Source organism: Pseudonaja textilis, chromosome 8 (genome assembly GCF_049901715.1).
Source record: "Pseudonaja textilis isolate UNSWEBS1 chromosome 8, rPseTex1.2, whole genome shotgun sequence".
Classification (NCBI taxonomy): domain Eukaryota; kingdom Metazoa; phylum Chordata; class Lepidosauria; order Squamata; family Elapidae; genus Pseudonaja; species Pseudonaja textilis.
Genome location: NC_141997.1, coordinates 8,249,514 through 8,264,072, shown reverse-complemented (window position 1 = coordinate 8,264,072; position 14,559 = coordinate 8,249,514). Strand labels below are relative to the sequence as shown.

The 14,559-nt window shown below is 38.8% G+C and overlaps 1 protein-coding gene across 5 annotated transcripts in view; it reads right to left on the bottom strand.

The window, feature by feature from the left end:
- Positions 1 to 14,559, bottom strand: part of SH3KBP1 (SH3 domain containing kinase binding protein 1) — a 160,742-nt gene that overhangs the window by 10,155 nt on the left and 136,028 nt on the right. For all 5 annotated transcript variants that reach the window (XM_026714219.2, XM_087938245.1, XM_026714217.2 and 2 more), the window contains one exon: positions 8,964 to 9,049. In XM_026714219.2, coding sequence (XP_026570004.1) covers positions 8,964 to 9,049 — 86 coding nt within the window. The remainder of the gene's footprint in view (positions 1 to 8,963; positions 9,050 to 14,559) is intronic.

Below are 14,559 nucleotides of genomic sequence, written 5' to 3'. Positions count from 1 at the left end.
AAGGAAGGAAGGAAGGAAGGAAGGAAGGAAGGAAGGAAGGAAGGCTTTCCTAAAGGCAATAAGAGTTGGAAACTGTGGTATACCAGAGGAGATTATTCCAGAGAACAGGGATAACCACAGAAAAGGCGTGCTTCCTAGCTTGTACGAGATGATATTTAGAATATGAAACCTGGAGTATGCCCTCCCTGTAAGCACTAGGGAACTACAAGAGTATTGGAAAAGGACTGATGTAGTTCCCATCTTCAAAAAAAAGGGGGGGTGGATTTACAGACTTATCAGTCTGACACAAGTACTGGGAAGATTCTGGAAGAGATTATCAAGCAACAAATCTGAGAACACCTAGAGACAAATTCATAACCAGAAGCTAAATGGGCTGGTCAAAAACACATTATTTCAGACAAATCTTATTGCATTCTTTAACAATGTGACAAAATTAGTGGATCAAAGAAATGCTGTTGATATAATTTAATTGGACTTAAGTAAGGCATTTGATAAAGTAGACCACAACCTACTATTTGATAAGATAGAGAAATCTGGGTAGGACAGCATCACCACTAAATGGATTCATAACTGTCTGACCAACCATACTTAACATGTAATTCTTAATGAAACTGCAACTTCATGGAAGAAAGTATGCAGTGGGGTACCCCAAGTCTCTATCTTAGTCCTAGTACCCTTTAATATCTTTGTCAATGATTTAGACAAGGGGATAGAAGGGGAATTCACCAAATTTATAGATGACCCAAGCTGGCAGGAAAGGCCAACGCTCCAGAAGATAGGCTCAAGATACAGAAGGATCTTGATACTCCTTTGGTCTTTTTAGCTTCCAGTTGAGAGATACTTGAACACTGTGCTCTACCTAACAAAATGTTGAGAAAAGTAAGGTTCTACATTTAGGCAAGAAAAACCCAATGCACAGGTATAGAATAGTGGTACCTGGCTCAATAATAGTAACTGCGAGGGATTTTGGAAGCCTAGTGGCCTATCACTTAAATGTGAGCCAGCAGTGTGCTGCAGCTGCCAAAAAACACATCTTAGGCTGTATTAACAGAGGGACAGAATCAAGATCACATGAAGTGTTACTATCACTTTATAATGCCTTGTTTAGGCCACACTTGGAATATTGCATCAGATTTTGGTAAAAAACATGTTCTCTAAAACGAGTGTAGAGAAGAGCAACAAAGATGGTTAGGGGCCTGAGGGCTAAAACATATGACGAACAATTGTGGGGATTGGGTATGGCTGATCTAATGAAAAGGAGTAAGGATGACATGATGGCAATGTTCCAATATCAAAGGGACTGTCACAAAGAAGACAGGGTCAACCTACTCTCCAAAGCACCTGAAGGCAGGACAAGAAGCAATGGATGGAAATTAATCAAGAACCAACCTAGAACTAAGAAGAAATTCCCTGGCAGAATAAATAATCAGTGGAATGATTTGCCTCCAAAAGTTGTGGATGCTCCAACACTGGAGATATTTAAGAAAAGCTTGGACAACCATTTGTCTGAAATATTATAAGTTTTCCTACTTAAACAGGGAGTTGGAATAGAAGATCTTCAAAGTCCATTCCAGCTCTGTTATTCTGTTGAAGTCTGCTCACATTTTGAGGTATTCCCTGTCTTTTTTCTGCTTTATTCTCTTGAAACATCTTCTGACACTTAGACTTAGAATAACTTTATTGTCATTTTGTGAATGTACACTAATCGGTATACATTAAAATTAAAGTTCATTGCATACAGCTCTCAAAGGATCTCCATCTCCAATATACACCACATAAACATGACTAAATAAATAAATATGCATATACCTTTCAGTGTTCCAAGTAATGTACCCATAGAAAGTAGAACTCTGAGGCAGGAAAATTCCTCAAAGAACCATTTTATTGGATACGTCATATTGGCATGACTGGTGAAAGCGAACTCTAAAAGTTCCCACAGCTTTCACCTAATTAAAAGTAAAAGTTTCCCCTTTCTCCCCTTTTTACCCATGTGGCTCCTTGGAGGCCAAACAGCATTACTTTAAATTGGAAGCAATTGAACGACGTTTCCCACTTGTCTCCTTCCTTAATCTGCATTTGGAAGTACGCCTCTTGCACGTCTAGTTTAGTGAACACCTTTCCTTTTGCTAGATGGGCTAGCAGGTCTTTCATGAGGGGAAATGGGTACATGCAAACTCTGTTAATTTCCCTAAAATCCACACATAGCATCATCGACCCATCTTTCTTCTCTTTGAATTGGACTGGAGCAGCTACCCTTGATTTTGCTGGTTGCATAAATCCCCTCGCTAACTTTGTGTCTCTTAGTTCTGTCATTTCTTTGGGGGTCATGGAGTCCATCTTTGGTAGTTTGGGCACAAACTCAATGGCATAGTCAGTGGAGTGGTGGCATGGTAGGCCATTGCATTCTTCTTCGCTGAAGACATCTGCTAGGTCCCGGTACTCTCTGGGGATTTGGTGCATCCCTGGGGGCTGCTCTGACATGGCTTTACCTTTGTTGTTTCGCTTAGTGACATTTAGCCATAAGTCAGCTTTCCCTGTAGCTGTACTGGGGGGAAGGAGGGGCCCTACTGTCAGCCTTGAAGCTATATTAGCCTCAGAAGCTTCCACACTGCCACATTCTAGTGCCTGGGAAATTGGGAGGGAGGACTCAGAGAGTGGATGCAGTTAGACATAATAGCATTCTTATTCTCAGATTCAGCTGCATATTCCAAAAAACAAACTCCAACTCCAAAAGCTCCAAGACAAGTATTTTCTCAAAGTTCCATTTTATTAGAGTTGTCATATTGGCACATCTGGGAAACCCCAAATCTGAGGCTTCCAGGTTTTCCCTTGGTAATTTAAAATCAAAGACCTATCACTCTGCATCCATCAGTCCATCTCATGGCCCAATCACCATCTGTCCCAACTCAAGACATTCCTCTAACCACTCCTTGTCCAGGTGCAGGATGAAATGACCTTGACTGAGAATAGTCTTAGGTTTCTGTCCCCCCTCCCCATTTCCCACCAGATGGCGGGCTCCCATTTATCTAACCGGGCAAGTACTAGAATCACTGCTTCCATAATTTTTGGCACCACTATGAAGTGGATGAGTTCCCAGTGCCAGCCCATTTCAAGTCTGACAAGTTCGGTGAGGAGTGTGGCAGGGGCTGCCCCTTTCAATGATCCATCAACCTGTTCAAATTGTATCGGTCAGGTCATCATTTTCATCCTGATTCCTAGCTTTAGGACCATGGGGAGGATGATCAGGCAGCGGGTATAGCTCGTGTCTATGATGGCTTCTACCTTCACCCTTTCCCCTGCCTTGGGCACTATTAGTCTTGATGGGATGGCGATAGACCAGATGGCTTCACTTACCATCAGGTTGTCTTTACTCTCGTCATTGCTATTGTAGGCCATGGGGTCCCTGGGCCAAAGTTCCCCCCTCCCCACTGTGGAGAGAGGGGACCTCCAAGGCTTGGCGGGAAAACTTTCACTTTTCAGATGCTTTGCGCGAGGTTTTTTTTGGCTTGGCAGGTTCTGGAGTCTTCCCTTTTTGCATGGGAGCTGGACAACTAACAGCAGGTAGAGCAGGACTGATGTGACATGGGAAAATTCCATTCCCAAGTCTTATTAACCTTTCCTTTAATCAGGCTTTTAAACATCAGGTTAGTGCTGTTCCATTTTTTCTGAGTCATCTTCCATGAGATGGACAGCCATATCAATTTGAAAGACAGATAAACAGACAGACACATCTTTTCAGAAAATAATGCTAAACTCATGTCACTTTCAGTGCACAAGAATGAAGTACTTACATAAAAACAGAATTAGGTTTACCAGATAGCTAAACCTGCAGTTTAGCCCTCTGATACAACTCACCTTTAGCCCTCTGATACAACCCAGCCCTACCTCCCACTAAGTAGAGTAGTGTATGTATGCTTTTCCTGACATCTGGTAGTAAAGCAAAAAACTGACCAAATACTTTCTTTAACTTGACCTTCACTAAAACTGTAGGGACAGCACTGTTCTTGAGAGTTCAGCCATTTATGCCACATACTGTTCTGCAAACTCAAAATAGGACAGCTGCATATTAACAAAGCTATGAAAAACAGCCCTAAATGATTACTAAGATATTGTTACATTCATTTTGCTTAGGATTAATACACTATAATCTGATGTAAGACATACAGTATTATGCATTGATGTGTCTACCCTGAAATGTTTTATATTTTAATAATGTTTAAAATAATAATTTTAAAAATGTATTTGTTTAAAAAGAGAAAAAGATTGTAGTCTCTCATTCTAAAAACAGAAATAGAAAATCCCCAACCAGAATTAAGACTCAAAATTATAAATTTTAAGAATGTAATTCCAAATAAATGGCATTATTTGATTTTTTTTCTGTAAAAGCCAGCCAAGCAAATTTAAAAAAACACTGAAGGATAAAAGAGACAGTAGTTCCAGGAATTGGCAGAGATGAAAGTGCCTAATCTGACACAGACTTCAAATCAGCATAACAGACAAGCCGGCTAAAGCCCTTCAAAACATCCTAAGCAGACCAAAAGACCTAACAACCCCAGAAGAAAAAACAGGAGTCATCTGCCACAAACAATATAAGGACTGCAACAACCACTATATAGTGTTGGAAGTTAAAACCCATCCCTCTCCTAGGAAAATGAAATATTTTAGGGTGTACTAAAAAATCCCATAAAAATATTTCCGCTAAAAAGAAAAGTAGAAACTCACCCCCCCCACCTTTGCTAATGGGCCATTACTCTGCCCTGAGCCAGTCTATTTTACATAACAAAGATCTACTCCAGGTAGAGCCATAATAGGAATTGCCTAAAGCCCTTTCATTACATCATCATCCAGCAGGGCTCAACCAAGCCTGGGACTCAGGACAGCCTACAGAGTTGCCCCTGCATGGCCCCATGGGAGTCTGACAACCAATCAGAATACAAGCTAAAATTCAAATCCCAACAGAGGGCATAAAACCAAGGGTTTCTCAGCATCTTGCCCCTTCTTTTTCTTCACCCAACATCTTGAAGCATGTGATTGTCCTTTTCACTTTGGAGCGCCAAGGCATGTGGTCATGTCCACCATCTTTCCAAGCAGTCACCATGTTTCCAGTGTCTTTTTCCCCCACTTGGAACTGAACCCAGAAGGATATGTCTTCCAACAATTGGAAAAACAGGCAAAAGACTGGCAGAATGCACCCATGAACACCAACTAGCAGTCAGAAGACATGATGAAAATTCTTTAATTTCACAGCTTATAGACAGATTTAGCCATAGTTTCAATTAAGAAAATGTGACCACCCTAGACGAAAAGTTCAAAAATGCCAAGGAATTTCTAAATTCCTGGCACTCTGACAAATTAGCCATCAATAGACACCTAGACATTAACAACATGTATATGTTTATGCAAAAGAGGCTATCACCCAGCCAAAAAAGGAACAAAAGACCCAAGCATCTCTCCACCAGCAATCAGCACCCAGATCAGCATAGATTAACTCCAAGGTCAACATCAGACCAACAAACAAGTAAACAATATCCCAATCAAGAAACTTCCAAAGAAGTCAACAGCAAACAGCCCAACCAAAGAATGTCTAAGACTAACACTGATACGCAAGCCACTAGAATATAAAGTGACAGCAAACTGCACTCCTTACTAGCATTTGACAATGTTACCAAGTTTGGGTAATGAAACATCTGCAAGAAAACAAGCAAGCTCAGAGCGCACCAAGGTCCCCTCATGTCAACCCTGAGTTATAAATGTTCTCCTTTATTAGTACTGACTTCAAAAGCTATCTTTGTCATGTCAGACTTAATACAACATTAAATCCAAAGTAGCATCTCCCCCTATCCCTTGTAAATACAGCAATGAAAAAAAATTAAGGTGTTTTTTTTTAAAAAAATCCTACTTTTTGAGATGTAATTTTCTATTACAATTTTATTTTTTAAATTAAAAACTACACTGGTCTCGGACTTAAAATTCAGAAAATAGGAATTAAAGGATATAAAAACCAATTACAGAAACAAGGTCCATTTGAAATGGTACAAAACATAGTCTAATCATTTCCACAAATATTTAATATGTAAAATTGAAAAATTAGGCCACCATACTACCGCAATTCTGAGCAGGGGCATTGCTGGCATACAAGGTGCCCTTGTACAGAATTATACCTAGTGTGTACATTCATCTACTATTAGTCTTTTTTTTAATCTTGCAATTGGCATATCCTCATTCAGTGCCATTGTGTGATACACAATTTTATATTCTATATAAAATAAATAAATCCATTTTTAATATCCTGTTTGGCATTTGTTTAACCCATGTAAAATTCATGCTCCTTCTTTTAGAGATTAGGTCATATCTTTAATGAAAGAATAACCTTTGAAATTGGCTCAATCTGCAAGGATATCTAGACTCAAACTAATTGATAGTAAGAAAGTTGATGTTATTCTTCCTATTATGGAAGTTTTAAAATTATGCTTTCTGGCAATAATCCACTAACAGACAGATTGGTTCTTATTTAAGAGACTCCTGCAGAAACACAGAATCCTTGTAATATTGGTAGTTCTCAAAATATTGCCGATGCATGTCTGTAAAACTATTGCATTTGACTAACTTGCAAACATTTTAGCTTATATTAAAAGATGGAATCACATTTTTATTAGCATAAAAATTAGGTTTTGTTGTTGCTAAGGAACAATGTTATAATAAAGAAGTGCAATATTTTCAGAAGCATTGCACCAGCCAGTATAAAATGGCTCAGTTACTAAAGAATTACAACTACAACAAAGCAAACAAATGGATGCCACAAGAATGCAGCAGTAGATGCCATTCATTCTCTCTTGAAAAAAGACAGGACAGACAGAAGGTGCAAAACAGCCTTACCATCATCAAGTGAAGAAGAATTACCCATGATAAAGGGATGTAAATGGGGAAAGCTTGAAGAAATATGAGTAGAAAGAAAAAGAAAGGCACCACTGGAAATGTAGAGAAAAAGAAAAGAAAAAAAGTGTGAGGGAAGAGGAACAGATCTATACACATACTTAACAATAGGACTAACAGTGTTTTTTCCTCCCAAAGCTTTGCCTGTGTGAATCATAGATAAAACAAAGTCCCTTTGATACAACATTCACATTAAAAACAAATAATGCTTACAATCCAACCAAGACACCTTTCACTAATTCTGCTCTAATATAAGTACCTGAAAGTCTTCACGCCAAGAAAAATATATTTAATAAATGCATTCTTTGGGGAGCTACATTCGTGTGCATGTGAAAACGTCTATATTCATCTGACATTTAAATAAAACATTTCCATAAACAAATTAATCTCATATTTCTAGTTTGCGTACCACACTGAAATAATATTGCAATACTATATACAGTGCAATACTATGCTTCATTTCCCTCTGTAAGAAATGAGCTGGTATAATGAACATTTTGTTATTTCCCCATTGCTGAATTCCTGCATAAAGTTGAAGTTCACACTGCAATGGCTAATGGTATCGCTGCCAAGTAATTTACCAAGACGGTGGTGAGAACATTTCTCACATCTCATATATTTCACCTTCATCTCCTTTGCCCTCCGACCTCAGCTTTACTCTAACACTACTCATAAATAATTTAATCTATTTTTATATTTCTTTTCTCCATTTTCAAGTGATTAGCCATTTTAAATACTTCCTCTAGCAGCACAACATACATGCTTTCATTTTTGTTATTGTGTACATAATTCTGTATCTGAAAAAAAGTCTTTTATTTTCTTTTATTATTTCTAAATCTTATCAAAATACAAAAAGACTTTGAACAATTTCACAATATAAAAAGCAATGTTAATGTTTTAATTTTCTATCATTATTATTCTCATTTAGTACTCTGACCTTCACTTATGTTAACTAAATACTGCTATTGTAATTCTAATTCAAAGATGAGAAAACCATGATATTGCATGTTAGTATTCTATGTTCTTCTCAGTCTAAGCTAATGTTACAAATCTGTTGGATTTCATCAACAGCTAATATTTATAAGCAGCAAGTAACTTGGAGAATATCAATTAAAGGCTGGCTTATGGCTAATAATAATAAATGAACCTAAACTGCTATACTTCAGTATGTATTTAACAAGGAAAAAGCAGAATATTAAATAGATATTAAAATACATAATAATTTTGGAATTTCATTTTCTGACATTATTCTTTTTGTTAAAAAAAGCTTATTACTTGAACAACTGCCTATTAAAAAGCACATTAAAAGTACTATTCCAAAATAAGAATGATTAATTTCTGGCCTATTTTAACTTGAACAATATGAGCTTCTTGAAGAAATCGTATCATAAAAGTAACACAGCATGCTACCAATGTTATGTAGTAATGCTTACAATTTAGAATACAAAGGTTCTCCTCTTATAAAACCATGTCTTCTGGAGCCCAGTTGTTACAGAACTGAGTGATTGAAGCAGATGATACTAGAATATTTCCACATGAAAATGACACTTGGTTTGCTAACAGATATGTGATCACAGCAGAACACCTCACTTTCCAGCCTAAACAGACTATCTTTACAGCTTAGAACGCTTCTTCAGAACAGCAAATTTATGAAAAATGTAAAAGTGACAATTTTAATTTTCTCAAGACAGGAAACATGCTTCACAAAGTCACCTTAATTCCAAAGTTAGTTATTACAGAGCTCTACTACTTCTTTTGAACTAACAACTATTGAAGATAAATTTTAAAAACTCTAGTTTTTTTAAATAATTTAAATAACAAAAAAGTATCCAATTAAGCAAAAATTAGAATAATATTAATATTTAGAATATTATGTATCACATTGTTTGTGTTTCATAGAGATATAAAAGTATACAATGATTTTATAATAAATATGTCGACTGATTACAATTCAGAAATACTCTTTTTATATAGCAACCAGATCATATATATGATCATATATATGATAGTTGAAATTTATTTCAACTTACCGATGTTATTGCTTCTTTCAGTGGACTCCTTTTCTAAGGTGTTGGACAAAGAACAGCTCACCAAATCTACTTTTGGAATTTCATTCCTGCAGTTAGAAACCAGAGAGATGTTCACATAAATTGCTTCATTCCCACTTTTTAGCTTCGGGCAGAAAGAAGCATTCCTCTATGCCACTCCAGTATCATAAGCTGTCAGAAGTACCTATCTCTCATAAAGCAGCACCCTGCTTGGATTAACCTTATCTTGTTTCTCCTTAACACCTGTCAAAAGAACTTATTTTAGACACACTAATATCTAAATGATGTCTTAGATATTAGCTGAGCCTTGATACTGAAGATAACTTGTCTGTAATCTGAAAAACAATTTCAGACTCTCTCAATCATATTACATGAAGGAAAAATTATTCTGCAAACTCAACCATAAAATATATGAGGTGCCCAGCTGCAACAAAATGGTTAAGCACGCCCCTGGTCTGTTGCTAGAACCTTTAGCATGATTTGTATTGGCATTAAGGGTTTGAATTACTAATACCCTTCTACTGATCGTCTGAAATGGGAGCTTTTTGCACTGTATAAATGGGGAGAATTAAAAAGGTCAGCTTTCCTTTTAGACACTAGTATCTGGGGGTTTCGATTCAGACATTGGTGGCTATATTTTTTAAAAGGAAAAGGATCGTTCACATGTTATAAATTGTGCCATTTATTCCCAGACCAAACTAAACTGATAGCTCTTTAAACCGCAAATTCTTTTAACAAAACACCCCATTTGTTGAACATTAATATTTATCTATAGTATGTGATTACTTTTATTATTATTAGTGTCATTCTTTCTAAAAATAGTAGTAGGAGTAGACTCATTCTAGATTGTATGGTATGGAATTGTTATGTTTTCCTTCGAGTTAATGATGCAGAATTGTCCAGTTTCACTGGTAGATATAATATTTATTTTCAGAATATGTCTTCTTTTGAAATGAATCATAGAATATAACATTTGAAAGGGATGTTGGAGATCATATAGTCCAACCCTCTATCACAGGGGTCACTAACCTTTTGGACCTCAGGGACCACTAAACCCATCATTTTAAATCCCACGGACCACTAATATGATCTGGCTAATGGCCGTCTGGGTGAGTGTGGCTAGGTGGTCATGTGCCTGGGTGGGCATGGCCAACCTGATGTCACTCATGGTGAGGGGTGTCTTGCCGGCCTCTACTCACCCCCCCTCCCAGCCACTCCTCCCTGCCCACGTGGGCTTCATAGGGCCCAACAGGACACAGTTGTTGGAGCTAAGCAGTCCCCACGAGAAAGAGTTGGCCAAACGGCTGGCTCAGTTCAATTTGGATCTGACCGAGAAGGAGGCTCAGTAGAAGCACCTCACTGAGGACTATGAACATAGGCTTTCCAAGCAGAGGGAAGACCTGCAGGAATGCAAGGCCAGGTACCGGTGCCTGGAGGCTCAGCAGGCCGAGAAAGTCAGCCAGTTCCAGGCCATGATGCAATCTCATGGAAACAAGGCCCTCCGGCTCTTTGCCACCAGTGGCACTTCCCTCCAGCCTTCGCCCAAAGTTCCACCCCAGGAGGCTGAAGCAGACCCCAAGTTGGAATTTCTGTTGCCCCTCTGACCTGCACAAAAAGACCCCAAAGGGTGAGATTCTCTGCAACACCACAAACGTTCATTGCATGTATCCGGCCAGGGGCCATAGTTTGAGGAGCCTTGATTTAGTGCAATATAAAAAATCCACTATAAATAAAAACAAAATAAATATAAATATATAAAAAAGGGGACATGGTGGTTCAGCGGCTAAGATGCTGAGCTTGTCAATCAGAAAGTTCGGCAGTTTGGTGGTTCAAATCCCTAGCACTGTGTAACGGAATGAGCTCCTGTTACTTGTCCCAGTTCTCCAACCTAGCAGTTTGAATAGAATATAGCTTTATTGGCCAAGTGTGATTGGACACACAAGGAATTTGTCTTGGTGTAAATACTCTCAGTATACATAAAGAAATGGTACATTTGTTAAGAATCAAGAATCATAACATACAACACTTAATGATAGTCATAGGGTACAATCAACAATCAAATCATACTAGGAAACAGTCAATATAAATCGTAAGGATACAAGCAACAGAGTTACAGTCCTACAATCACAAGTGCGAGGGGATGGGAGATAAGGAGTGGTGAGAAGATTAACAGTAATAGTAATGTACACTTTGTAAATAGTTGAACAGTGCTGAGGGAATTATTTGTTTAGCAGAATGATGGCTTTCGGGAAAAAACTGTTCTTGGGTCTAGTTGTTCTGGTGTGCAGTGCTCTACAGCATCGTTTTGAGGGAAGGAGTTGAAACAGTTTATGTCCGGGATGTGAGGGGTCTGTAACTATTTTCACAGCCCTCTTTTTGACTCGGGTAGTATACAGGTCCTTGATTGAAGGCAGGTGGGTAGTTGTTTGTTCTGCAGTCCTAATTATCCTCTGAAGTCTGTGTCTGTCCTGTTCAGCTGCAGAACCAAATCAGACAGTTATAGAGGTGCAGATGATAGACTCAATAATCTGTAAAACTGTATCAGCAGCTCCTTAGGCAGTTTGAGCTGAGAAAGAACATTCTTTGTTGTGCTTTTTTGATGATGTTTTTGATGTTAGGTGTCCATTTTCGGTCATGTGATATAGTAGAACCTAGAAATTTGAAGGTCTCTACTGTTGATGCTGTGTTGTCTAGTATTGTAAGAGGTGGTAGTATGGGAGGGTTTCTTCTAAAGTCTACCACCATTTCTACAGTTTTGAGTATGTTCAGTTCCAGATTGTTCCAGTTACACCACAAGGCAAGATGTATAACCTCCTGTCTGTATGCAAATTCATTGTTGTCTCAAATGAGACCAATCACTGTTGTGTCATCAGCAAACTTCAGTATTTTAACAGATGGATCGTTTGAGATGCAGTCATTGGTATATAGGGAGAAGAGTAAGTGGAATTAGCACACAGCCTTGGGGCCCCCTGTGCTGATTGTACAGGTATTGGATGTGATTCTGCCTAGCTTCACCTGCTGCTTCCTGTCTGTTAGGAAGCTTATGATCCACTTACAAGTGTGTTCAGGTACCGCTGGTTGGTTTAATTTACTTAGAAGAGTGCCTGGAATGATGGTATTGAATGCTGAACTGAATCTACAAAGAGGACCCTTGTGTAGGTATTTGGAGATTCAAGGTGTTGTTGGATGTAATGCAGAGCCATGTTAACAGCATCATCTGTTGATCTATTTGCTCGGTATGCAAACTGCATTGGTTCTAACAGCGGATCCGTGATGGTTTTCAGGTGGGACAGCACAAGCCTTTCAAAGATTTTCATAACTACAGATGTTAGAGCAACTGGTCTGCAGTCATTCTGTTCCTTGATGGAGGGCTTCTTTGGCACTGGGATGATGGTAGAATGTTTGAAGCAGGAAGGAACATAGCACATCTCTAGTGATCTATTGAAGATTCAGGTGTGATGGGGGCCAATTGGTCAGCCCAGACTTTTAAGCAAGAAGGAGTTATCTTGTCTGGCCCTGATGCTTTTCCTGGCTTCTGTCTGTGTAATAGATCTTGCACTTCTTTTTCTGTGATCACCAGAGGTTGTGAACCCAATGGGTTGGGGTCAGTTGTAGGAGGCGTGGCTGTTGGTGTGTTTGAGAGGGGATTGTGGAGATAGGTGGCTGTAGTTTCTTTTCAAACTTGCAGTAAAACACATTCAGGTCATCTGCTAGTTGTTGATTTCCTTCTGCCTGGGAAGTAGGTTTGCTGAAGCCAGTGATGTTTTTAAGAGTTTTCCACATGTTTGCTGGTTCATTTGTTGAGAATTGATTCTTTAACTTTTCAGAGTAGCTTCTTTTTTCTGCTCTGATCTCTCTTGTTAATATGTTTCTGGCCTGGTTGTATCGCATTCTGTCACCTTTTCTGTAGGCTTCCTCTTTGGAATGACGTAGCTGCTTAAGTTTAGCTGTGAACCAAGGTTTATTATTACTATATATTTGCAGGTCCCTTGTTGGTACACATAAGTCTTCACAGAAGCTGACATATGATGTTACAGTATCTGTGAGCTCATCTAGGTCTGCAGAGGCATCTTCAAAAACATTCCAACCAGTGCAATCAAGGCAGACCTGGAGTTTCAGCTTTGCCTCATCCGAAAAAGTCTTCACTGATTTAATTGTTGGTTTAATGGTTTTAAGTCTTTGTCTGTAGGCAGGTACAAGGTGAATCATGCAGTGGTCAGAGTGTCCCACAGCTGCTCGTGGTAAAGACCTATAAGCATCTTTTACTGTTGTGTAGCAGTGGTCTAAAGTATTTTTGCCTCTGGTGGGACAATTTACATGCTTGAAATACTGTATTTTGGGAGCTCTTTCCTTAAATTTGCTTGATTGAAATCTCTTAAAATGATGGGAAGGGAACCTGGGTGTTTGGCTTCAGCCTCCATAATTTGATCAGCAAGAGTTCGTAATGTCTTGTTTACACAGGCTTGTGGAGGAACATACACAGCTATTAGGAGAAATGAGGAGAACTCACGTGGAGAGTAAAATGGCTTGCAGTTGATGTGTAAAGACTCTAAGTTTTCATCACAAAACTTATATATTATAGTTATATCCTGAGACCAGCTGTTGTTGATATATAAACATAATCCTCCTCCCTTTGTTTTATCTGATGTCTCTTCAATTCTGTCTGATCTAAATGTCTGAAATCCTGGGATGTATATGGTGTTGTCCCCATGAATTTGTGGATTAAGCCAGGTTTCAGTAAAACAAAGAACAGCTGAATTATGAAAATCAGAATTCCATCTATTTAAGAGATGAATTTCATCCATCTTGTTAGCCAGCGAGCGTAAATTAGTCAGAAAGATTGAAGGGAGAGGGTTTTTTTTACCCCTATTCCTTAGTCTGTTTAAAATTCCTGCTCATTTACCTCGTCTCCTCTTCCAGTGTGGTCGTTTCTTTGCTTTCTTTGTTGTAATCCATAGCACCAGGGAATCGGTTAGAATCTCCTCCATGTTTGGAAAGACAGGTGGGGGTGAGGAATCAGAAAGCTGCTCCTTAAGGAAATATTGCCTAATTCTTAGCAGGTGGTCTTGTGAGTATGAAATCCATAGTGAATTGCAGATAATAATAAGGAATAAAGAAACCATTAAAGAGCATTTCACCATGGCAGCCATTGTCGGCGCCATCTTGGCTAAAAAATGCATGTAAAAATGCAAGTAGAAAAATAGGGACCACTTTGGTGGGAAGGTAACAGCATCCAGTGTGCCTTTGGCATTTAGTCATGCTGGCCACATGACCATGGAGACATTTTCGGACGTCTTTGGCTTTGTAATGGAGATGAGCACTACCCCCTAGAGCCAGAAGTGACTAGCACGTATGTGCAAGGGGGAATCTTTACCTTTACCTTTAAAAAATGCAAATAATTTTTCTGTGGACCACCAAAATTTTCTCGTGGACCACCAGTTGGTGACCAATGCTCTATCATATCAGCCATGGTGGCACAGTGGTTAGAATGCAGTATTACAGACTAGCTTTGCCCACAGCCAGAAGTTTGATCCTGACCTCAAGGTAGACTCAAGCCTTCCATCCTTCCGAGGTTAGT